The 25,520-nt window shown below is 44.9% G+C and overlaps 1 protein-coding gene and 1 pseudogene across 10 annotated transcripts in view; one reads left to right on the top strand and one right to left on the bottom strand.

Annotated features, from left to right (window-relative positions):
- Positions 1–25,520, bottom strand: part of PRMT7 (protein arginine methyltransferase 7) — a 42,473-nt gene that overhangs the window by 8,551 nt on the left and 8,402 nt on the right. For 5 of the 9 annotated variants that reach the window (XM_081032667.1, XM_081032669.1, XM_081032673.1 and 2 more), the window contains 10 exons: positions 20,984–21,133; positions 19,539–19,647; positions 11,014–11,126; positions 7,691–7,932; positions 7,289–7,469; positions 4,505–4,632; positions 3,956–4,091; positions 2,933–3,016; positions 2,488–2,535; positions 879–968 (listed from right to left, as the gene is read on the bottom strand). In XM_081032667.1, coding sequence (XP_080888793.1) covers positions 879–968; positions 2,488–2,535; positions 2,933–3,016; positions 3,956–4,091; positions 4,505–4,632; positions 7,289–7,469; positions 7,691–7,932; positions 11,014–11,126; positions 19,539–19,647; positions 20,984–21,133 — 1,281 coding nt within the window. The remainder of the gene's footprint in view (positions 1–878; positions 969–2,487; positions 2,536–2,932; positions 3,017–3,955; positions 4,092–4,504; positions 4,633–7,288; positions 7,470–7,690; positions 7,933–11,013; positions 11,127–19,538; positions 19,648–20,983; positions 21,134–25,520) is intronic. The other 4 variants (XM_081032675.1, XM_081032674.1, XM_081032671.1 and 1 more) reach the window with 2 other exon arrangements.
- Positions 13,367–17,555, top strand: LOC308489570 (glycosyltransferase 8 domain-containing protein 1-like; annotated as a pseudogene). The gene is made up of 3 exons: positions 13,367–13,376; positions 16,429–16,948; positions 17,164–17,555. The product of its transcript is annotated as a glycosyltransferase 8 domain-containing protein 1-like (transcript).

Genomic DNA, 25,520 nt, shown 5'->3' with positions numbered 1-25,520 from the left:
AACTAGATTGTGTGATGGTTGTACAACTCTATACATTTACTAAAAAAATCATTGAATTGTATGCTTAAAATGGGTTAATTTTATGGAACATCGATTATATCTCAATAAAACTTTAAAAAAGTTGACAAGATGACAGGTTGGAGCTTGAAGGGCCTATGGGATGGATATGTGAGGAAAGATGTCCAGTTGGCAGTTGGTCACATGCGATTTGCAGACACAGCTTTGCTGGGCATGGATTCCCATATGAGAAGGGATGTGACAACTGGAGAAGAGACACAACGGGAGAGGAGAGGATGGACGAGGCGGCTCCAAGAACCACCCCTAGGGACCAAGTGAAGAAGAACCCATGAAGGACTGAGGAGGAGCAGCCAGAAAAGTCAGAGGAAACCTAGAAAAGGCAGTCTCTTAAAAACCTAAAAAGAAGCTAAGGAGAGAGGGGGCCCCTGGGTCATAAGGGCCCCGGGGCAGCTGAGATGAAGCCTGCAGGGAGGGAGGCTGTAGTGAGTAACCACGAGATTACTAAGAGGTGGGAGCAGCTGCCAAGGTGCGCACCGGGGACTGAAGACCAACTGCGGCAGGAGGAAGTGGACAGGAAGGTGAAGCGATGACAGGAGTGCTTGAAGGGGAGACGGGACACAATATGCTGCTAATAGCAGAGCTGTCCTGCCCTCACTTGAAGGAGCAGAGATTCGCCCGAGTTCAGAGTCATGCAAGTATGTGCTCATCAGGCATCTCTGCAAACCCTCACCCCAGGCAAGTTCTCAGCTGGTGAGTTCCGAATGGGACCCGCAGTGACACCCAGAGAAGAGAGGGGGAGCTCCGCCATCACCGTGCTGTACTGCGCAGTGCAAATACAGACAAGAGCTTGAGCTACTCACCTTTTTACCCTCCAAGTCTGCAGATGTTAACAATTCAGGCCGTTTCTCTACTACATTAATTTTATCTTCCAAGTGGTTAGCCTTGAAAATCTTAGAGAGACAACAATAAGTATTACTTTTGTCAAGAAAAAAACATCTCAAAGTTGCTTTATCTGTCTGTAGCTTTCTGGCTGTCCTGCAGGGTCTCAGCTCCCGCTCCCCGCACAAGAACGCAGGATATGGTGAGGCCAAAAAGGAACACCCACGGAGCCATGGATAGGGGTTCTTACCACTATATTTTCACTGGCGGCTGGTCGAGACACAGGAAGTAGGATCCACATGATCCGCAATCCGCCATCCACACTTGCTAAACCCACTTGCTAGCCGCAATCTGGCGTCTTTTTCTCTGCCAACCAACCAACCAACCCCCTAGCGTAACCATGGCAGTTATATTAGTGGCTAATGGCTAACTGGTAACGGCTGATGGCCACCCAGCCACAGCAGATGGCCATATGATTACAGCTGGTGGCCATCTAATAACGGAGCCAGCACCTTTCCACGTGAGGCAAGAGCCTGGAAACTACTCTCTGGGACTGTCCCCACACTGGCCAAACAGTTCTAGAGCACCACTTTTATTTGCTTTGTGGAAATTCTCCGCTCCAAGGGCATCCGATACACCAAGGGTGAAATCACTAGCAAAATGTTGTTAACAGAAACAGAAACTTCTCTTGTAGGCTGTGGGGACAGAGCCAGGAGAGCAGTTTCCAGGCTTTTGACTTCACGTAGAAAGGTGCTGGCTCAGGTAGATGGCCGTCGACTGTAACCAGTTAGCTACTGGCCACTAATATAACTGCCATGGCTACGCTGGCAAAGGGGTGGGTTGGGTGGTTGGTTGGCAAAGAAGCGGACAACGGATTGCGGCCAGCAAGTGCGGTTAGCAAGCGGATTGTGGATTGCGGGTCATGTTGATCCTGCTTCCTGTGTCTCACCCAGCCGCCAGAGAGACTGGGGTGCAGGTAGACCCTGCGTTGGGGTACTGGCAGATGTTTGCTTTTGTGTCTCGACCAGCCGCCATCGAGAATATAGTGGTATGAACCCCTATCCATGGCTCCGTGGGTGTTCCTTTTTGGCCTCACCATATCCTGCGTTCTTGTGTGGGGAGCGGGAGCTGAGACCCTGCATGACATAGGCACATCGACAGGCTTGTAGTTCTCGGGGTGGGGGGTCATCCTTCAGAGAGGAAATCAAAATGAATCATTGGCCAGGAAGAAATACCGTCACAGAACCACCAGGCAGGCGAGCCTGTGAGTAATGACTCCTTGGGCCCAGAAAACAAATCATACACTCAGATGTATCACTGCAAAGAATTTTTTTAGTTTCGTGTGAAGTGAAAAGAAAAGCCTACACTTCTTCAGCTAAAAAACAAAGTGGAGTCTAAACATCTGCTTTTATTCAATGACAGCCCTAGAAGACCTCCAGGCCAGCTCTCAAGGCGACAGCCCTCACTAGCAGCTGCTACTTGTCCCAGTCCCCTTGGTACTGACACTGCTTCTAAGCGCTAAGTCCTAGACTCCGGAAGGCAGGCCCCCCAGATTCTCTCATTATTTCAGTAACAACAATTATCACTTACTTTTTTCATCAGTCTGTGAGAAGCTGCTGAACTCTCTATTGTAAATACCTAGAGAGAATACCATGCTATTAGTTGTAGAACATTCACTTACCAAAGAAAGAAATTAAAGGGTAAAATACAACTAGATCACTCCAAGGCAGAGGGCAACACCTAACCACCTCCACCCCTACTTACTACCCACCGGGACAGCACCCACTCTGCACGGACCCCAGCAAGGTGGCCGGCTCAGACACCAGAGTTGCAGCTCCAGGGCAATGCTACAGTAGCCTGACTCCTGCTTGCACATGCAAGCAATAAACCCCTAAACCTCTAAACCAAGCACATCACATACATGGCAGCCACACTTGCAAAGAGATTTAGTGACAGAACTGTGTACCCAGACCACATGACACCCTAGCTCAAGAGCTGCCCTCAGGAAGCTGGCAGAAGGGCACGTGTCCAATACCTGCTCTGCCCCAAGGTGATGAACCAGCATGCAGAGCAGACTGCCGTCACTGACACATAGGCACACACTGTCTGGCTTCAGCACCTGCCAGAAAAAAGCAAGTTCAGCACAAGTTTTCTTACAGTGTATCAAGAAATTCTTGTTGGCAAGTGGACAGAATTGCTTCCCTTCTGATGACGCTACTCCGTGATCATTCAGTCTGATCTCCTCCTCACCCCATCCTCCCGCACCAGTCACGCTGGCCCCCAGGCCCAGGCGGTAGCCAGCCCCCATCCTCCACCATGCCCACCCACTCAGACACCACTGTCAGGAAAGCCCCTTCTCAAGCTGTCCTAGAAGGCCCTGATGGCCTGTCCCACTTGCCACTGGCCACCTCACAGTCCATGCAGACAGCGGTGGGCCTGCTGAGTGACTCACCAAAAGCAGGGATGTCTTTATGGGGCACAGATCCCTCTGAGAGAAACTGAGGATGGTTGGGATCCTCCCTCCCCCCAAAATGCATGACGTGCACACACATTTCTGCACACAACTCCAAGTGGTTCAAGAGACCCCCCCCGCTTGAAACCCTGTGTGTGGTGCCCAGGCTGAGAGACCCCTGCTATAGGCAGCAGGGAGCAAAGGTTTTCAAGCAGGAAAGTTACACGACTAGATTTACATTCTAGAAAATTTTAGAAAGGAGGCAGCAGATGAAAGGAAGAATGGGGTGGCTGGATCCACTGGGATCACCCACATGAATTGCTGGGGATCACAAAGGCAAAGAAAAGGGTCCAGCAGGACAAGGGAAGGGACTGCGGGGAGGCTTCCAGCTGGAGGATCTCACGGGCGAACAGAGAATTAGCCCCCAGGAAGTCCAGTAACAGGCCCCCAGACGCTGCCTGAGCATCCAGTCAGAAGGAGCTGGCTAAAGCCCCTCACACAGACCAGGGAGCATAGAAAACAAAAGCATATCAAAAGTGAGCAATGAGCTGGGGTTAGAGGACAATCTCCTTCTTACCTACAAGTATCCACAGGCTGGAGACTTACCGTCCTCAGTGCCTGGACATACTGATCAGTTCTTTCCTGATCATTGATTTCTCCAAACCGAGGCCGGTTCCAGAGCAGGTGAGCCTGGCAGTCACACACAGGGCGCAGTGTGTGGACTCTCCCATTCTTTTCAGGGCTGGGCCAGAAAATGAACAAACAGCGTGATGAGTGTGACCTGCTAGACTCAGGCGAGCATGAAAACATGGCACCGGGACCTCCCCAGTGAAATCAAGATGGGCTCCAAAGAACATTCCCATAATCCTCCACAGAGTATGAGTCTAGGCATTGGCTCTTCAGTGGGCATAAGACATTGGAGGCCCTCCAATTTCAGATTCTCATATATGTCTGTTCCAGATGGGGCCCCACAACTGGGGCAGCCTCTTCTGAGAACACACAAGAGGTGCTGACACATCCAGTCACAAACTTTTGCTCCTATTTTACTCTGTTCAAATACAAATGTGCCCACTCATGCCTCTATTTATAAATTTATGAATGCTACATAAATGGGGAATTTCTATAAGTGCACAGTGTCACCGGCCCAGTGCCCACCTGGTCTGCTGAAGGCTGTACCACACACAGTAGTCATCATGGTGGGCTACCAGGCAGACAGCTGAGCCCTGGGTGACGGGCTCCTCTTGTGGCAGGAAGTACACACACTGCATCCAGTGGTCCCGCCACTGAAGTGGGAAACAGAGAATCAGCAGTCACCAAGCTGCAACAGGAACGCTTCTAATCCAGGAGCTAAAAACCCAAGTCAAAAATCAGTTTGCAGGGAGACCACGGTGTGGACTACAGATCGCCACTGTGGCCAAAGAGATAAAGAAGAAAATTGTGAAGTCAGAGAGGCTAATAGCTTGCCTGAAAGCTTGCTGGAACACTGCTGGCTTTAGGAAGACACAATTTGGCCTAGGACAGCAGTCTTCAAGAGGGACTCGGGGGAGGGTACTCCAGCCCTTGTCCAATGTGTGTGGGGCAGGGAGTGGGGGTAGGGAATGGAAGGAAGGAGGCAGAGAGGAAAGGAGAGAAAGCAAATGTGAAGTGTTAAAAATCGGTAGATTTAAGTAAAGGGCATATCCTATCCTACCCAGCCTTGAATTTAACTAAAAGGTGGGTGAATGACATTCCCTGGATGTAAAATGTCTATGTGAACATGAAAGCTACAGAATTAAAATCAACCAGATACATTCTGGAAAAAATAAACAGTAACAAAGAGGAAAAAATAGGTTCTCTAAAATCTGTTGTTTATTCTTTACTATACAAACTGATCCTAAGAGAAGCCTTTCCCATGACCCTTCAGTGCTCCCCGGGGCTTCCCTGTCATCATGTCCTTCCCACACAACAGCAACCCAGGTCCTAATGCTAAAGAGCTGCTAACAAAACCCACTGTCTGAGGTGAGACAGGCTGAAGAGATTTCAGATCAAGAGAAGTTTAGTGAAGTCATGAGGGAGCTTCATTAGCAGCATTTCAAATTCCTAACAGTCTAAAAGTCACTGCTGGTAGAGGAAGGACGGACACAAGTCCCCCAGTCAGGAGACCTGGGAAGGCGCTCCCACCACTACTGCCTAGACAAGCATTGGGCCAGGCCAAGTCTCAGTTTGGGCATTACGTGGTTACCTAACATGTCTTACATGAGGATCCAAGGAGAAAATACACATGGTGGCACTATGAAGCCAGGCAAATGTAAAGTATTAACATTTTTATGATACACTTCTGCTAATTTTGCAACCATCACACTCCTGGAGAAGAACAGAGCAGACCAGTGTCAACCTGAACTCTGGAGAAGAACTCTCCCACCACCACCCACCCCCACACACACCTTCAGCTTGCAGAGGACCAAGGCTGCACAGAGGGAGTTCACACCCACTGCTTGAATGTATGCCCTCCCGCCTGGGCCAGCGGACTGGAAGGTAAAGTGGGGATGGGGGTGCTCACAGGCCCAGGGGAACTGACCACAATCCTGCAGCAGTCATGATCCTTTGGCCTAAGCAGTAACTCAGGGAGTAGGGGAGCTGCCAGGGCCTTCTGAAAGTCACCTGTGTACACCTAGAACCAATCAAAACAAGGCCAGTGCCCAGCAAGTGGCAACAGGATGACAGGACACAGAGGCAGGTGCCCAAGACCTCCCAGGTAGAGGGAAGGTTTGATTTCTCAGCCCTGAAGCACCTTCCCCACTTTTTCCCTGAGTGTGTGTGTAGAGGGGTTAACATATACACATGAAAGAAAATTCAAGATGAGTCATAAGTGAAAAAAGTTTCTTTTCCACCCTAACCTTCAGCCCCCTTCCCAGAAGCAACTGTTTTTCTGTGAATTCTTCCGAAGATACCCTTACACACACACTACACATATATATACATCATCCACATGTATTCTGATTTAGTAACACCAACGTTGGCGTACCACATACTGTTCTGCACCTCTATTTTTGTTTCATTTAATGATACATCCTGGACATTGTTCCACCATCAGTGCACGGAGCTGACTCATTCACTGAAGGTAGGTTAATGGACTTAGCCTAGTGGTGCCCTGTAGGGTGTTCTAGTCTTTTCTATTAAATCAAGGATGTAATGAATATCCTGGCACACGTCATTCTACACATATGCAAAACTCTCCAGAGCCTAACTGTCTAAAAGTGGTATCATTTCCCATCATGACACATTAGGCCTTGCTGAGCTCCACAGATGCTCTGAGATCACTTCCGGCTCTTCCCCACAGCTCCACCAACAGCGTGTTACCTAACTTCCTGAACTTTATTCATTAATATGCGTATGTGAAAAATGGTATCTCACTACAGTTTAAATCTATTGCTCTTATGAGTGAGGCTGAACAACTTTTCACATGTTAAGGAGGATTCTGTATTTTCTTTTCAAAGTTCATGTCCTCTGCCCACTTTCAATTGAGCTGGCCGGGGAAGGTAGATTTTTGACACCACAGAAAATGAGGCTGTAGATAGGCTGTAGTTCTCTATTTCAAACTGATCTGAGGCCCCCTGGGATTACTCGGGGAGGACAGGGGTGTGGAATCTAACCATGGCTATGCCAGGACACAGGAGAGCCAGCATACCAAAACTTCCCTATGGTTCACTGTGTCCACTGGCACTGACCATGAACTTGGCCTGAGAGGTCTATCTTACATCTTATTATAGCTAGCCTTGGTTTTTTTATTATTAGTGTCCAGTGTTGTTGTTGTTGTTGTTGTTTTAACTCTTCTTTGATGTTGATTCTAACATAGTACCTTCTGGCTCTAAATTCTTCAACATGCTACTTTCCCACAACAAAAAGTGGATGACAAGTTTCTTGATTTACATGAGAATGTGTTCAGCTCCTGCCTCTTACCTGGAGCTCCTGTGGGTCTGTGTGTGCCCAGAAGGGGGCCATGGAGCACTTGATCTTCCCCTCAGGGTCCATTTCAATGTCCCACCAGGAGAGAACCACCTGAGCTTGACCAGATGCCAGAGGGTCAAACTGCCTGCTATGACAGGCTGCTGAGCTACTGACTTGCTTGCTGAAGTCCACACTGTGGAAGAATATTCAGGAACTTAAGTATATTTTAAGCTCACACACCCCATTTTTAAGCTTTTATGGTGATCTCACCAGCAGTGAGACTAGGTTGCAATGGACTCCTGCCTTCAGTGGCAGGTGACATCACTGGCTTCCTTTCCACTCAAAAAGAACTTCCAAAGACCCCAATGCCACCAAATGTCTCAAAGCACCATCTCCCAGCTTGCTCCTTGGTACCTGAACATAGGCAGCACGTTGCTCAGGACAGTGAAGTCAGTGGGTGAGACCTGGTTCAGCTGAATGTCACAGACAGAGGGTGCGCCAGGACACCTCTCTAGTTCCGAGGGGGGCACGATGACCTGCTCTCCAAGTCTGGTCTGAACACGAATGGGAAACAGCTTGTTCCATGACCACATCTTTTTGGACTCCACCAGCTGGGCGTAGACAGTTGCTCTGTGAGGCACCGCCTCACAATTTTCCTACGTTTACATTAAAAATAAACAAACAAACAAACAAACCAGGTACCTGGACCCACAGTAATTCCAATTGCTCAAATGAGGTTTATTCCTTAATATTAGGCCAGTTTAGTAACATCGAACACCTTACCACTATTAGTATAGTCAACTGTTTTTGGCCCAAGGCCCTTGAGAAAGAAAAAAGGAACTTGATTTGAAAAAGGAATACATATTATGTCTAAAATGATTTATGTCAGATTAAGTTCCTAGCTACGTAACACTCTTAAATACTGCAAAAATACACCTTAACTGTCATCATGATGAGTAACTCCCACACTGATTTTGAAGAAAGAGTCCAAGTCCTCCTGCTAAGCACTAATTCTGGCACTGGGCTCAGAGCTTCCCTTCAGTGCAGCTGTTGCCCGGACACCAGAACCTTCTTACGGCCCAAAGGACAAGTGTCCACCTTCAACGAACCTGACCTCCTGGCCTCACCGGCACTGCCAACCACTGCTCCCTTGGCGTTGGCAGTAGTCCCTTACCCAGTTTTCCTCTTACCTCATTCATTCATTGATACCCTCTATACACTAGGCACTGGGGGCCGAGCTGTGAAGAGGACACACAGCTGCTACCACGGAGAAATGACAAGCACAGGGTTTCTCTACCTCAGAAGATCTTTGTTGCGGGGGCTGTTCTGTGCATTGTAGAGTGTTTAGCAACATCCCTGGCCTCTACCTACAAGATGACAGTAGCACCCCCTCTCAGGTACGGCACAAAAAATGTCTCCAGACACAGCTCAGAATGAGAAGCACTGTCGTAGTAGGACTCTCACTCCCCTGCCCACCCCTCACAGAGGGGACTCGCCAGACACCTGGTCTGGATCACCTTCTTTCTCCCTCCACATGAGTGACCTCAACCATTCCATCTTCATTTACCAAAGACCACGTGTCCAAAGGCCTCTGGGTCCTCTCTCCTTGGCTGACCCTCCGACGACTCAAACTCTCTCTGTCTAAACTAGACAAATAGCCTTCACCCCTCCCCAGCTGCCCCCATCCTCCTTCCATCGTCCCAGTGGACGGCAAGCACCGCCGTCCAATCCAGTAGCCCACGCCCCAAACCCTGGCATTGCTAGTCGCTCCACATCTAAGTCACCAGCAAGTCCTTGACCACCTTCCTCCTCCCCGAGGCTACCTCTCCGAGGCTACAGCCTTGCCTGAGACCCACCTTAGCCAAACACCTGGATGGCTCCAACCACCTTCTCACCACTCTCTGCCTCCTGTCGTTCTCCCCAAGTGCTCTTCACAGGCCTGCCTACATAAAGCAATCCCCTGCTTACAATTCTTCTGCGGTGCTGCCCTGCCTTCTGGAGCATGGCAGCCCTCCTCGGTCTAGACCTGCCCAGCAACCTGGTCTTATCTCTAACCTCCCTCCCACACCCCCATAAACTGAACACCGTGCAGGGCCTGGGAGCCACCACACCCGTTCGCCGCCATGTCCTTGCCTCTGCCACGAATACCCCCGCTCACCAGGCCAGCAGCTGATCACTCAAGACTGACTCAGCTCGAGCTTCGTCTTCCTTCCTCCACCTTCCCCCAACCAGAGTGGGCAGAATCTCACCCACTGCCCACCATCAGTGCATACCTCAAACTGTCCTAAGATGACCTGCTCACCTACCTGCCTCCCCAGCTCACGTTCATATTCTTGGTACCCAAAAAAGGGCCTGGCAAAATGAAGGCACTCAATAAATGCGTCTTCTGAGACCACTCCCTGGGTCACCACCACACGAACTCTGTCAGACACACTAGCATCCCAGCTCCATGACCTCCGATAAGGCAGGCAGAGGGGCAGGGCAGGGGGAAGGCTTTGTATGCCAGCCCGAATTCCTTCCAGCTCAGACACAGGGGGGCAGACGGGGACAGTGATTAGAGTGGACAATGCATACCTAGCTGCTATACGCCAGCTGAGAGGAACCTGAGGACAGCTATCTGCCCACCTCTTTGACAAGATGAATTAGAGAAAGATAAACGGGCAACATGAACATAATTCTAAATATCCTTGTTCTCTCTTGCAAGGATACATCTAGTTGGTGGTTTTAACGTGGAAAACTAGAAATTCTTCCTACTGAAGTTCCTAGTAAAGGATTTTGCACTTTGGCAAAGGTGAGACATCTCAGAAAGCGTCAGTCCCCATCACAGGCTGACTGTGTGAGTGATGTGGACTCTGGTCCTGCCTGCCTTGGAAGGAGCCCCCTCCTCACTCCGGGGGACCGAGCACCCCCAAAGAGGGTCCCTGGCTGGGACAGCTGCAGGCTCACCTGGATGGTGCCCACAGGGCAGGTGCCGGCAGAAGCAGCAGACACTCACACCTCCCCAGCTGGCCTCTGTCTCTGGGTCTCCACCTCCAGTTTATGTCCATACAAAAGCAAGATCAATGTCTCCAAGGTAGTATTTATAGCATATCTCTCTTTTCAAAAAAACTGTCAAAGATCGCCACCACCCAAACTCCTTCACCTGGAATGATCTGGCCTTCAAGGCCTTCTACCCTCTCCCCCATTATCTGCCATTAGCTTACAAGCGCCCCAGGATGAGTCCTCAGTGACGTCCCAAACAGGTGCTCTACCTGGAATGCCTCTCTGTCTCCTTAGTGCCTTCCAAATTCCAACTTCTCCACATGCCTTCATCTCCTTCCTCACTCCTGACCTTTTCTATCTGTCCTACGTCAAATGTCTGTGGTGCTTCTGTCTGCCTCTCCATTCAGCCTACCCAGTCCTCACCATCGCTGACTAGTGCGGGTTAGAAGCAATAAGGATGTCTCATACTTCTCCATGGATACTAGAATACCTTCCACACAGGTGACACTCAAAGAATGTTTGCTGAATTGAACTGAATTTGAAGACAGTTTCCTGCCTTTTGACTCTAACCTACCAAGACTTGGCATTTGAGAGGCACAGAAGTGATAATTAAGAATTGGAATCCTGCAGGAATAAAGGGGTGCCCTAGCATACATGGAGAGGTACTGAGGGCTCGGGCTGTGAAGAGCAGGGAGAGCCATGTGAGATAGCTCAGGTCACAGCCACATGCCTGGGGGAGGCCCTCGGTCCCCTACCTGCACGAGATGTCTGTGGGCGTGCTCATAGGAGGGCAGCGCTCCCTCCCCAATCAGTTCTGTGTCAAACAGCTCCGTAATCAGGATGTTGGCACGGCATGGCATGTCACCATCTGAGAAACACAAGGAAACAGAGTCAAAAGCAAGCAACAGACTGGAAAAAATATTTACCGCAAATAGGTGCAAGATAAAAGATTACTAAGTCATTAAATTGAAAGTACATGTAGATGCTGAAGTATTTAAAGTGTCATGTCATGTCTTTGACTGACTTTCCAAAGTTTCAGCAACAAAACAAAAAAATCTGTATGTACATAGAGGGTGCCAAAAAAAAGTATACACATTTTAAGAAAGGAAAAAAACTATTAAAATTGTAATACTCAATATAGATCGCTAACAAAAAATGAATACAAGTCACGTTTAACTTCTGCAATGACAAGAGGTACCCAAAGTGGTTACCGTCAGCGTAATTTCAATAGTTTTTTCCTTTCTTAAAATGTGAATACTTTTTTTGGCACACTCTGTATATCTCAAAATGCTAACAATTGGTAAGTCTTGGTTAAGAGAATATAGTTGTTCACTGTACTACTCTTTCAACTTTTCTGTATACAAATTAACAAACTACTAATTATTAAATTAGCAAAAATGATTTGAAAAAGCAAACATTGAATGCTGGTACTTTAAATATTTCTAGGCTACAGAGAGGGCGATAAAATCAAAGCAAGAAAGAGAGGCTGATTGATTCCGCTGACACCTAGGGTTCAGAATCCCGTTTTTTACACTAAATCCTTCTGAATTAAGTATTTCTTGCTACCAAACAATCCCCCAAATAACAGTTGTTTTGGGATAGAATGTTATGATCTTTTTGTTTACCCCATTTTCTAAACCTCTATAATGTAATGTTGCTTCTACTGTTATGACTTTTAATGAGCCAAGAGACAAAATAGACTTTGGAAGCAACCATTCATCATGAAAATTAACTAAACATTCCTAATGGCTCATGAATTACAATTTGACAAAGCCCACTCATCTTCCCTACAGAGAAGACAAGTCTCATGCAAGAAAAGAGAAGCATTAAAGTGGTTTAAAGAAGGTTGTAGCAGAAAGAGCCTGAATCTTGAGTCATGGAGACCTGGGTCCTGAGCCTGCTTTCTAGCCTTGAACCCTTACAGTCACCTCGTCTATAAAATGGGGATAACAAGATCTGCTCCATGTGGTGGTGGTTAGGATAGCAAAGGTAAAAACTGTCCACTTCCTATGAAGTACACTTGGGCTCCATGGCAGTAGGATACGAAAGGAGGCTGAGAAGAAACTTGTCTTCCAGCACAGAGACAACCCTCCCGAGTGGCCCTGTCCATCCCCTCTCATATCATGCCACGCTCCCACTGAAATATACTCTCCCAAACTGAGCCAACCACACCCCACCCCCACGTACCTGCTTCTCCCTCTGATGTTTCCGCCTCAATGAAGAGCACCACCAGTCACACAGTCTAGAAACCTAGGCATCATCTACTAGCCCCCGAAGAGGAGGGACACTGATTGGTCTGTTCACCATTGTACCTCAGTGCCAAGAACAACGCTTAGCATCCAATAACAGTCAGCAAACATTAGCTGAATTCTTGAGTCTTCCTTCTCTGCCACCCTACATCTAATCAATCATCAAGCCCTGCCAATTGTAGCTATTGAATAACTTTTAAGCCAGTTATGTAACTTAAAATGAGTTATTGTTCAAATTTACTTCTAATAAATCTTTATGACCCAGTGAATTTCAAAACTCTTGAGAGCCTGGTGTCTAGAATGCAAGTGCTAATGCAGAAGGTGCAGAGGGTGCAGCAAGAGCCCGAGAAGGGGCAGCTACCCCACATGCCTCATTCGTCTTCACCAAACGACTGGATGCATGAACAAATTCTGCCCCTAGTCACTGCTGTACATGCTTCAGGATGCAATCCATCCATCTCTGAGAAATGGGCAACAAATTTAGGTGCCATTTTTAGAAAAGGGCAGAGGACAGAACCTCGGAAAACATGCATTTGGGAGAGAAAGAAAGCTGAAAAGGAAAACCAATGCTGGGAGATGTCACTGAAGCCTGGGACGAGAGTTGCCAGAAAGAATGAATGGTAGAAGTACCAAAGCTGGGGCCGGCCCGGTAGCTCAGGTGGTTGGAGCGACGGTGCTCCTAACACCAAGATCGCCGGTTCCATTCCCAAATGGGTCAGTGAGCTGCGCCCTCTACAGCTAAGACTGTGAAAAACGGCTCTCCCTGGAGCTGAGCTGCCGTGAGCTGCCATGCACTGCCTTGGGCAGCTGGTGGCCAGCATAAGTGGCTAGCAGCTATCATGAGTGGCCGTGTGCTGCCATGGGCTACCGTGAGTGGCCGGTGGCCAGCGTGAGTGGCTGGCAGCCAGCATGAGTGACCAGCAGACGGACGACCAGCAACCGACTGCCACAATGGGCGGGGGGGTGGGGTGGGAGAAGGGGAGAGCGTAAGGCTCATAATACCAGCATGGGCCAGGGAGCTGTGTCCTAAGAAACACAGCTAGCTAGACTGAGAAACAACAGCTTGAACCAGAGTTGGAAGGGAGACGGAAGAAGGGGGGAAAAAAAAGAAGTACCAAAGCTGCAGTGTTTGAGAGGAAAAGCAGAGGGAAGACCATCAGCCTTGGCAATGAGAAAGCCACCTGTCGAGTTGGGGGTATGGAAACAAAGTCCCATTTACAAGGGTTAAGGACCAAGCAAAGTTGAAAATCTACCCACTAAACAAATATTACTGAATTCTTTTATGCCAGGCATGTGCAAGCTATGGAATGGAATAATTAATAAGCCCACACAGTTCATGACCTCAGGCTGCTTCAGCTGTGTGGGGATGCAGACCTTAAGTACATAATTACATAATTATTTCATTACTGCAGTGATGAGCACTACAAAGGAAAAGTATTAAGAAAGCATATGAGGGGTCTGGCCTAGTGCAGGGTGTGTTTGAACAACACACAGCCTGGAGGAAGGCACAAGGCACAGAGTCACAGAGAGTGTGACATGGTAAAGGCTGCGGGTGGGTCAGTCTCTCTGCTGTCATGAAGGACAAACTTTCAAAAATAAATGATCTCCACCTCTGGCCAAAACGAAGTAACTAGGATCAGACTTATCCACCCATTGTAATCAACTAGAAAACTAGACAAAATACATAAAACAAGTGTTTTCAGATGTTGAACAAGAGACAAACCAGTTTGTTCCCCAAGAAGGGAAACTAAATGACCCCTTCTACTCCTCCCCTGGCTTTCAGCCAGCAGACACTTTCCAGACCGCAATACAGGTAGTGAGAAATGAGAACACAGCAATCTGACTGAGTTAGGGAGACAGCAATTGGAGTTCAGGGAAGTGGAAACAATTGGGACTTGCAGGAGAGAGAACCAGAGAGGAAGTTACACAGAATGGAAACAGGTCTTCAGAAGTTTGCACGGGGCTCCCCTTAGGTCTCTCATTGAGTATATGAGGTGTGATCAAAAAATATGGTGTGTTTAAATTAAAAAAAAAATTATTACAGTAAAAGACATATTGGCATTAATCCCCCTCAAAATACTTCCCCTCATTTCAAACACTTATCCCATCATTCTTGCCACTTTCTGAAGTAGTTCTGCAAGTTCTCTTTTAATGAGTGTCTTTACTTGTGCTGTCATGGCTGCCTCGATGTCCTGAATCGATTCAAAATGTTTACCTTTCATGGTCATTTCGACTTTGGCGAAGAGCCAGAGTCACACAGTATCAGATCCGATGAGTAAGGTAGATGTGGACACACCATAATGTTTTTATTAGACAGAAATGCCATACCAGAAGCGATGTGTGACACGGAGCATTGTCATGATGGAGGAAGAAGTAAAGACCCTCATGAAAGAGGACTTCCAGAACTGCTTCAGAAAGTGGTAAGGAACAATGGGACAAGTGTGTTCGAAGTGAGGAGGAATATTTGCAGAGGGATTAACAGCAATGTGTCTTTACTGTAATTTTGTTTTTATTATTTAAACATTCACTGTATCTTTTAATCACACCTTGTATTCATGCACATAAGACTAAAAGACCAAGCAAAGAATGACCATGTAGCGACAAACCAAACAATTTCCAGAGCTCACAGAGGACTGGGTAACATTCCAGATCTGATCAGCCAGCACGCAGGCAATCACTCAGCAGAGACCCCAGAAAGGTCACGTCCTACTACTAGTATGGCTAAAGTAGCCTTAGAGCAGTGGTTCTCAACAGGGAGCGATGTTGCCCCCATCCTTCACCCTAGGGCATTTGGCAATGTCTGGAAACATTTTGGGTTGGCACAAATAGTGAGGGGGAGGAAGGTGCTACTGGGTTCTATCGGTTCGAGGCCAGGGGTAAACATCCTACAATGAACAGGGTAGCTTCTTCCCCCAACAAAGAATTATTAGGCCCAAAACGTCGACAGTGCTGCTGTTAAGAAACCCTGACTTAAAGATACTCTAACCCTATTTCAACAAAGCTTAAAAATAAGCCTTGAAAGGACCAAACTGATTTGCAAGTAACCCAACTGCATGCCAGACAAAGCTTTTAAAGGAAGACAACAAAGTCCAGCACTCAGCAATGCAAAATTCCCAATATACACAAGCATCTAAATAAAAATTACTAGACATGCCAAGAAGGAAAATGCAACCCAAGACAAGGATTAAGAATTAGTTAATAGAACAAACCCCGAACAGATAGATGATGGAAAAGACAGATAAGGATGTTAAAACAGTTCATGTAAATATGAACAAAATGAGGAGAAAAATGAGTTATAAAAAGAATCAAATGAAACTTTAGAGATGAAAAATGTAATGCCAGAAATGAAAAGGTCACTAGATGTACTTAACAGATAAGACACTGCAAAAGGTCAGTGAACCTAAAGACCTATCTGAGAAACCATCAGTGCCCATCAATAGGTGAAGGGATAAACAAATTAACGTATGTCCACACATGGAGTGCTGCTCAGCAACAGAACAGAATAAACTCTTGATATACAGAACAATGTGGACAAATCTCAAAAGCAATATGCTACGGAAAAGAAAGCAGGCACAAAGAGTACACACTGTACGGTCCTACTTACTCAAAATTCTAGAAAAGACAGAGCTAATCTATATTGAGGAAAGATTCAGTGGGTGACTAGGGCCAGAGCTATGGGAGGGATTGATGTAAATGATCGTAAAGAATCTCTTTGGGTATGAAGGAGATATTCTATTATCTTGATTTTGGTGGTGGTTCCAAGTGTGTTTAAATTGTCCAAACTCATCAAACCATACACTTAAAATGGGTGCATTCATTTTATGTAAACGACACCTCAATAATGTTGATTAAAAATGGGATAATGAGGCAGCAGCTCCTCCTCCTGCTGCAGGGTTAATAACTAATATTTATGTAAGACAGAAGAGGAAGATATCATTCCACAAAGTAAACAGCGTCATCCTGGTCCTGCTGCTCTCTTCTTACTGGTTTTACACCATAACTTCCTTGGTCTGAGCAGTTTACTAAGGGATGAGGTTTCAGATTCAGGAATTGTTGGGCTTCAGCCCACAGACTTTGTCCCAAATGCGCCGCAATAGGCGGTAGATGGGAGACAAGAGGAGATTCCTGTGGCCATTGCTGCATCTGAAGATAGGCTCAGGGGGACCACTGCGGCCATAAACAGCATTCGGCACAACACTCGCTCCAATGTGATTTTCCACATTATTACGTTCAATGGTAGAGTAGACCATCTCTGGTCCTGGCTCAGCAGCAATACACTGAAAAGCATCAGGTACAAAACTGTGATTTTTGACATTCAGTTTTTCGAAGGGAAAGTAAAGGAGGATCCTGACCAGAAAGAATCCTTAAAACCATAAACCTGAAAAGTTCTACTTGCCAATTCTGGTTCCCAGTGCAAAGAAGGCCATACGAGAATGATGATGTAATTCGTGTTTCCCCCAAAAATAAGACCCAGCCAGACCATCAACTCTAATGCATCTTTTGGAGCAAAAATTAATATAAGACCTGGTCTTATTTTACTATAAGATAAGATAGATATGACATGATATATGATATAATACCGGGTCTTATATTAATTTTTGCTCCAAAAGACGCATTAGAGCTGATGGGCTGGTTAGGTCTTATTTTTGGGGAAACATGGTTGTACAAGGTGATATTCTTGCCCTCAACAACAAACCACTGAAGCCAGGACACGCAGTTGCATTTTCAGAAGATTGTGATTCAGCCTCTACTAAAGTTGTCATCCGTGGAACAGGGAACTAGTACGATTACATTGGGTATCGTGACTATAAAAAGGAAAGAATTTGTAAGCTTTCCATGAAAGCCAGCACCTGGCTTTCATAAAACTCATTTAATTCTGGAGTTTTTGCAGCAAACTTGACAGAATGGAAAAGACAGAATATAACTAAGCAAGTAGAAAAATGGATAAAATTCACTGTAAAAGAGGGACTGTACAGCAGAACCCAAGCTGGCAGCATCACAACACCTCCTCTGCTGACTGTATTTTAGCAACAGCATTCCACCACTGACCCCATGTGGAATGTCTGCCACCTTGGCTCCAGCGCTGGGAAACGATATTCACCCCAGTTTGTAAAAGCTGCCAAGTTACTCCATTGAAATGGGCATTTTAAGCCATGGGGAAGAACTGCTTCATATACCGATATCTGGGGAAATGGTACATTCCGGACCCAAAAGGCAAATTCAGCCTAATCCGAAGACATATGGAGATCTCAAATATAAAGTAAAATATAATTTATATTTCTCAGGAAATCCTGGAAGATAAGTACTGTGTTTCCCCGAAAAGAAGACCTAGCCAGACAATCAGCTCTAATGCATCTTTTGGAGCAAAAATTAATATAAGACCTGGTCTTATTTTACTATATTTTAATATACCGGGTCTTATATTAATTTTTGCTCCAAAACATGCATTAGAGCTGATGGTCCGGCCAAGTCTTATTTTTGGGGAAACACAGTATGTGTGGAAAGTAATAGTTACAGCAACTCATGGAAAAAGGGACATTGCAGCTGGGTAAAGAGGTCCAACTGCACTATCTGGCAGTCAGCTTCCCAGATAGACTGCACGTGTCTCCGTCTGCCTTACCAAGTGTTTGCCTACTAGTGCTGAGTGACCAGAGATGAATGGACTGAAACGGCTGGTAAAGCTAGTTCAACACTGCTGCTTGGTTTTAATTTTGTAACCTATGGCTCGATCTATAAATAAAATGAAACCTACATTTTTCCAAAAAAAGAAATGGGATAATTATTTGTGCACTCTTTTGTACGTATGTTATGTTTTAAAATAAAGGGAACACCAATCCCTACTTTTGTGCATGTTTCAGATTCTCCATTAAAAAATATTTTTTTTAAATGGGAGGAAAATGTTGACCTTAGGTAGATGCTTCATTCTAAAATACTGCATTTAAAAAAATGGAGTGTGGACCAGCCCGGTGGCTCAGGTGGTTAGAGCTCCGTGCTCCTAACTCTGAAGGCTGCCGATTCGATTCCTACAAGGGATGGGGGGCTGCGCCCCCTGCAACAATCGAAGGCTGCCGGTTTGATTCCCACATGGGCCAGTGGGCTCTCAATCACAAGGTTGCCGGTTCAAAGTCCTGCAAGGGATGGTGGGCTCTGCCCCCTGCAACTAAGATTGAACAGGGCACCTTGAGCTGAGATGCCGCTGAGCTCCCAGATGGCTCAGTTGGTTGGAGCACGATCTTTCAACCACAAGGTTGCCGGTTCGACTCCCACAGGGATGGGGGGCTGCGCCCCCTGCAACTAGCAACGGCAACTGGACCTGGTGCTGAGCTGCACCCTCCACAACTAAGACTGAAAGGACAACAACTTGAAGCTGAACGGCACCCTCCACAACTAAGACTGAAAGGACAACAACTTGACTTGGAAAAAAAAAAAAGTCCTGGAAGTACATACTGTTCCCGAATAAAGTCCTGTTCCCCTTCCCCAATAAAAAAAAATGGGGTGATATTCATAACTTCACCCTAGAAGCTTCTTTTCCTAATCTTTCCATTGTGCTCTCCAGATATCAGTGGTATGTGAAATTTTAGAAGTCTGGTTCAAACTCTTAGACTATAAAAATATTCTGGAAATGTGGAGATTGTGCTACTCAAGCAACTCTTTCATGCTGAATGCTGAAGTAGGATGTGGGAACCAAGCAAAACTCTTTCTGCTGTCTACTTAGTTTCACTTCTGTCTGATAAAACTCGAAACTCAGAGAGCTGAACCACACAAGAATTCCAACTTACTCAAAGAAAAAGGAGGTTTTGTTTGCATCACAGCTGTTACTCTTGATTAGCTCTGGTTTACTCACTGCTGATTTGCTTTAGCTTGGAGAGAAATAAACTAGAAGAGAAGCAAAGTGCTTATCTTCAGACCACCACATGGAGAAGCCCCGTATCTCTGCAATTACCTGGACACATTTATGCCGGATAACTTAAATAAGCCTTTTCCTCTCTTACAAAAGCAAGTAAAGCTTTCAAAGGATGTGTTACTCTTACCTAGCCCTACGGTCACCTCTGTGGAATGCTTGTTAATAACCTTAATCTTATCACTGAAGCCATTTTTCTCTACAATCTTCACAGCAGCATCAGCCATAGGCTTGAAAACCTAGAAATTAGAGCCAAAACCCAAGAAAAATTAGCAATCAATGTAATAACATACTGACACCCAAGATTAGCAAGATGTTCCTTGATTCTGGTTCTAAGATTTGAAGTAAAAGAAGCCTCCACTGCAGAATTTCCTCCTGAATACATAAAATGTACCTGTTACCATTCGAGACATAGGAAATATTTCTTCGGGCTGATTTAATCTAAATAAACAAGACTTCATTGTGTAACAAATAACTTTATTCTCCAAATGTGTGTCATGAAAATGAATACACAGGGATGAGATTCCACTGGCTTTAACTTGCAGCTAGGAGTTCCCATTACACACACCAGGCACAGTGGGATTCAGGGAATCCCAGGGACGTTGCACTACTGCCTAATGACAGCAGGTGTCAGTGCCACACGAAAGGGAACCAGGAAGAAGAGTTGTCTCACAAAACTATGATCTGTGACAGGGACAGGATGTGTCCAGTGCTCTTTATATGAGACTGTTATTGTGTTGGACTTAAGTGTGAGCAGGTCACCCTACTGCTCAAAACTGCCCCAAATGCCCACTGCTGGCAGAACACCGCCTATATTTTCTTACGGCACTCGAGGCCTCCCATAATAAGGACCACTTGCTTCCCCCACTGCTATTCCTTCCATCCCCATTCCCCCAACTGATGCTCCAGCCACATTCACTGTTCTGAGGCAAACCTCAGCCTTCCTGCCCTTGCCCCGTCTACCAAAGCAAACCCAACTCTCCAGGGCAGCACAAACCCTTGAAAGAATATACACCAAAATGATAACAATGGTTAACTTTGAGTTAGCACACTCTTTTTATTTTATATTTACCAAATTTCCTATAAAGATATGTATTACTTACATTACCAAAAAACAACATGTGTTTAATGTTTTATTACAGGAAAAAGTGGCATATGCCAGACTCCTGGTAAACGTAGTAAGATGGCTGGCTCTGTCGGGACGTTTAAAGTAATGGATCTCAACTTTGGTGCACATTCAAAAATCTCAACACCGCGGCCATATCCCAGAATAATTAAATCAAAATCTGGAGAGAGGTATGGAGGGGCTAGGCAGCAGTACTTTGTAAAGCTCCACCGTGATCCTGACATGCAGCCAACAATGAGAATCACTGTTTTCAGAGGAGAAAACATGCTCCTAGAGGAACAAATTGTGTCTGATTCAGCTCTGTAGCCTCAGAACTTAGCCCTGTCCTTGGTTGCACAGGGTGAGCACTCCATGAATGTCTGTGAACAAACGCATGCATGGGCCAAGTTCAAGGGGTACGTGGGGCTTCCCACCCAAGCAGCAGGACACGCCTGCAGAGCACGGCTCACCTCGACTGCATAGCAGAAGTCGGCGCCTGCCGTGACCGCCATCATCGACAAGAGCCCTGTGCCGGTGCCTATGTCGAGAACCAAGGCCTTCTGTCCTCTGTCCTTCACCCTGCTCACAGCAGCCCGGATACCCTGGTAGTATTTTATATTCTAAGAGAAAGGGAGAAATAGCTGTCACTTTAGACCAGTTATCATAAACAAGCAGAAAGGTGCTTTGTGAGATTCTGGATTCACCATTGGCAAATCAACGAAAGTCACGACGTCGAGGCCTTGGTGGTCCCTCGACACTGACTAGCTGAGTTGGGCGGGCCTTGCAGGACGGCAAGAGCATGAGGTCTGCCTCTTGCCCTTTATTAGACGACTCTCTCGCCCCTCCACATCCACTCTTCTACACTCTGCTCAGTGATGCTTCCGTCAGGGCTCTGGAAACACCTTCTTTTTCCAGCTACGAGGTACAGACCCAGGGGAAACTAGAGGGTGATGGAAGGCAGGAGGAGGGAGAAAGCTTGTTCCTTTCTGTATGGCTGTTGCTATCACCAGTGTCCACCAAGGAGCGGTGGCTGGTTCCAGATGACAGATCCTGCCAGGAATCTTCTAACCAGCCTCCCCGGACCCCTCTGAGGTAGCAACAGCACTCAGCAGAGATCCCCTTGGAGACTTGAGTACCAGCCCACAGGACCTCTCCTCTGAGCTTCTAGGTTCTGAAAACCCCAATCTTCTCCCTTGTTTCCCCAGCGCTAGGAGGTAACTGCTCCCTGCTCTTCCGCCCACTAGTTTAGTTCAGTGCTCTCATTTGCCTCCCAGCCCTCCCACACCTGTATAACCAATTCCCTCTGTTGAAATACGTAATTTGGCTTTTGGTTTCCTTACTGGACTCTATTTTATACAGCTTCCTTGTTTAAAACATATTTTCCCCCTCAGGAGATGATTTCTTTGTAACATGAAGGGTTTTAGTTCAAGTTTTTAGTAACTTAGATATATTTTCCATCTTTTAGACTTTGGCTGAGTAAGTACCCTGACGCTTCTGTTGAAAATAACTAATAATCATGGGAAGATATTTGTAAATCTTTTAAATGTACTGATGACCTGGCAAGTTAGTAAGGAATATCAGGAGGTCAAACAATTGGAAGTGGATCCACCCTCAAGTGAGCCTTAAGAAGACTATCCTACCAGCTGACACCTTGATCACAGCCTACAAGAGACCCAGAGCCAGGGGACCTAGCTAAGTGGACCTACACAAATGGTGAGATAATAAACTTTGGGAGAATTTGTTATACAGCAATAGATAACTAATACAACATATGTTTAATGTTTTACTACAGGAAAGAAATGGCAGATTGTCAGACTATTGGTAAACGTAGCAAGATGGCTGGCTCTGTAGGAACATTTAAAGTAGTGGACCTCAACCTTGGTGCACATTCAAAAATCTCAATGCCCACGCCACATCCCAGAATAATTAAATCCAAATCTGGAGGGAGGTATGGTCTCAAAAGGGCCATATTCTCTGACCACAGTGCAATCAAGTTAGAACTCTCAATAACAAAAACATAAAGAAGAAAAGATTTTTGAACATTAAGTTCAAAATTCACAGGTAAAAGACTAAATAAAAGGGAATTAGAAACTATTTAGAACTGAATTTAAAAATTACATATCAAAACTCATGGGATGCCTAAAGCAGTATTAGGAGAGAAATGTATTTAAAAAGACAAAAGATGAGGTAAGCATCTACCTCAAAAAATTAGAAAGAAGACTGCTAATAGCAACACCAAATAAGTGGATGGATAAGAATAAAGAAAAAAAATTAACGACCTAGGAAACAAATATAGAGATCAACAAGGATAAAAGTTAGTTATTTCAAAAGACTAATAAAATCAATTAACCTCTGGTGAGATTAATCCCCCCAAAAAAAGTAGATGGAGAGAAAGAAGTATGAGTAAGCAAAAACTGGGACTGAAGGGCAGCAGTGGTGGTGAGGGAGGGTGACAGCACATGTGCTACAGATATTAAAGAGTGTAAAGGATACCATAAACAACTTTTAGCAAATATATTTATTTTTAAATCAGATGAAGTGGACAACATTATATTGGAGATTCTACCCAATACACCAGAGCAAGAAGAAATGAAATAAGCTCTAGAAAAAAAAAACAAAATTGTCATTCTTCACAGATGGGATGAATGCCTATTTTAAAAAAACCCCAAAGTACCTACAGATAATTATTAGAATTAAGAGAACTTAGAAAGATTATAAGATTCCAAATCAATAAATAAAAATCGATTGAAATTTTATGTATCAGCAACAGCCTTTAAATCCTTGGCAAAAGGAAGGATTTCTTAAAGAAGAGACAAAAAGCACCAACTGATAAAGGAAATTTAAGATAAATTTGACATTAAATTTAAGAACTTGTGTTTATTGGATAAAAAGACAACGCACAAACTAAGAGACGACACTTGCAACATGTTAATATATAACTGATAAGTTTAGTACCCAGAATACATATAGAAATTTATAGGAATAAATTACTAAGTGATAAAAGAGGAAATATGAATAGCCAATAAACAAAAAGAGCTTATACCCAGTAGTAATCGGGAATGCAAGTCAAAACTATAATGAGATTAGTTCAAATCTACCAGATTGTCAAATATGTAAAAATTGGTTAATACCTAATACAGGTAAGGATGTGGACCCACAAGAACTATTATAAACATGCAGTGAGAATGTAAACTGGCATGATCCCTTTGGAAAAGAATTTGGCATTACCTGGTAGAGCTGAACACATCCAGTGGCCAGCAATTCCAAACCTAAGTATATACAATCTATAGAAAAACGTGCATGTGCACCAGAGAACATGTACTGGAATGTTCCAGCAGAACTACTTAAACAGCAAGAAGTTGGAAACACCCCCAAGTCTATCACTAGAAGAAAGGGTAAGTAATGAGACATTCACACAATGGAAAGCATACAGCAGTGAAAATGAATAAACTGACTACAGCTACATGCAAAATGGATTGAATCTCAAAAACAATGCTGAGCAAAAAGACAAGTCATAAAGAATATGGCTCCATTACATAAAGTTCAAAAACAGCAAAATGAAGAGTTTATTTTTTTATTTTTTTAGAGTGGTAAGACAGTAGTTTATTAGAAAAGATGATACACTCCAAAGAATTAGGAGGGGGCTGAGCACAAAGAAAAGCAGCTCAAGGAAGGCTTCAAGGCTCAAGGTTCAAGGCTTGAGGTGGCACTATTAGGAGAAAAAGTATACTCCAAAGAGTTTGGAGCAGGCCCCGAGCAAAGGCAAGGCTCAAAAGGCCAAGAGTTTATTTTTCAAGGATACATATTAGGCGATAAAACTAAAGAAAATCCAGGGACTGGCTGATACAGAATACAAGATAGTGGAAAATTCTGGAGGCAGGGACAGAAACGTAATCAAGAAGCACACGGGGAAATTCTGAGTAAGGGTAATGTTCTATTTCCTAAGCTGAGTGGTGAGTCTATGAGCATTAATTTTATTATTATTCTTCAAATTGTACATATGTATCTTACACTCTTTCGTATTTATACTCTTCTGAATTATATATTTAAAATGTTTTGTAAAGAATAAAAATGGTACCAGACCTCAAAATAGCAACACCAAACTCTGTAAGAAAATGGAATGATAATGTCAAAATTCTAAAGAGAAGTGATTTCCAAACTAGAATCCATATTCAGCCTAAGTCGCAAGTGTAAGGATAGAAAAAAAAAGTTTTTAGATAAGCAAAGACTGAAAAAACCTCCCACGCACACTCACAGGAAACAAGAGGAAGGATGTGCTTCACCAAAAAGAGAGTTAACTGCACGGGAAGACATGGGATCCAGGAAATGGAAGGCCCACTATAAAAAGAGAAGTGAAGGAAATCTGCACCAGGACAATAAACGAGAATCCCAGGCTGACAAGATACACAGCAGATCTATAGAGCACCGGGTTCAGACTGGAGCAGGTCAAAATGATCCCGGGTTCAGACTGGAGCAGGTCAAAATGATCCCAGAGACATTTGCCAAGAAGATAAACTGACAGAAATAGCTGATTGTTTGACCTTTTCTTTTGCAAGGTCATTTAGACAATTAGGGGAAAGTTTGGGCATAAAAGAATGATGTGTAAATAGAAACAAGGCCAAAATAAGACAATTATTAACAAAGCATTATGCAAGAAAGTAAAAGTAATCAGAATATCTCACATAGTTCAACTGTGAATAGTGTTTGTATAGTTCTAATAAAGTAAACACGATTTTAACTAACACACAAGCTTATATAGTGCTTATCTCAACAACCCTTGAAAAGGAGGTACTATTGTTATCTCTATTTTACAGGTAAGAAAACAGAGGAACAAAGAATTTAAGTCACTTGCCTCCTGAAAGACTGAATACTGATTTAGCAAAAATTAATTGGGAGGAAAGGGGAACAAATTGAAAAGAAGTGAATGAAAACCAAATTCTCAGCTCTCACAGTGGGGATTCAACAGACAATAGCTATTTAGATATGAAGGTAAATACGAAACAAACA

The sequence above is a fragment of the Rhinolophus hipposideros genome (assembly GCF_964194185.1).
Source record: "Rhinolophus hipposideros genome assembly, chromosome: 21".
NCBI lineage: Eukaryota > Metazoa > Chordata > Mammalia > Chiroptera > Rhinolophidae > Rhinolophus > Rhinolophus hipposideros.
The sequence above is the reverse complement of the archived record's forward strand: the minus strand, read 5'-3'. Positions and strand labels throughout refer to the sequence as shown.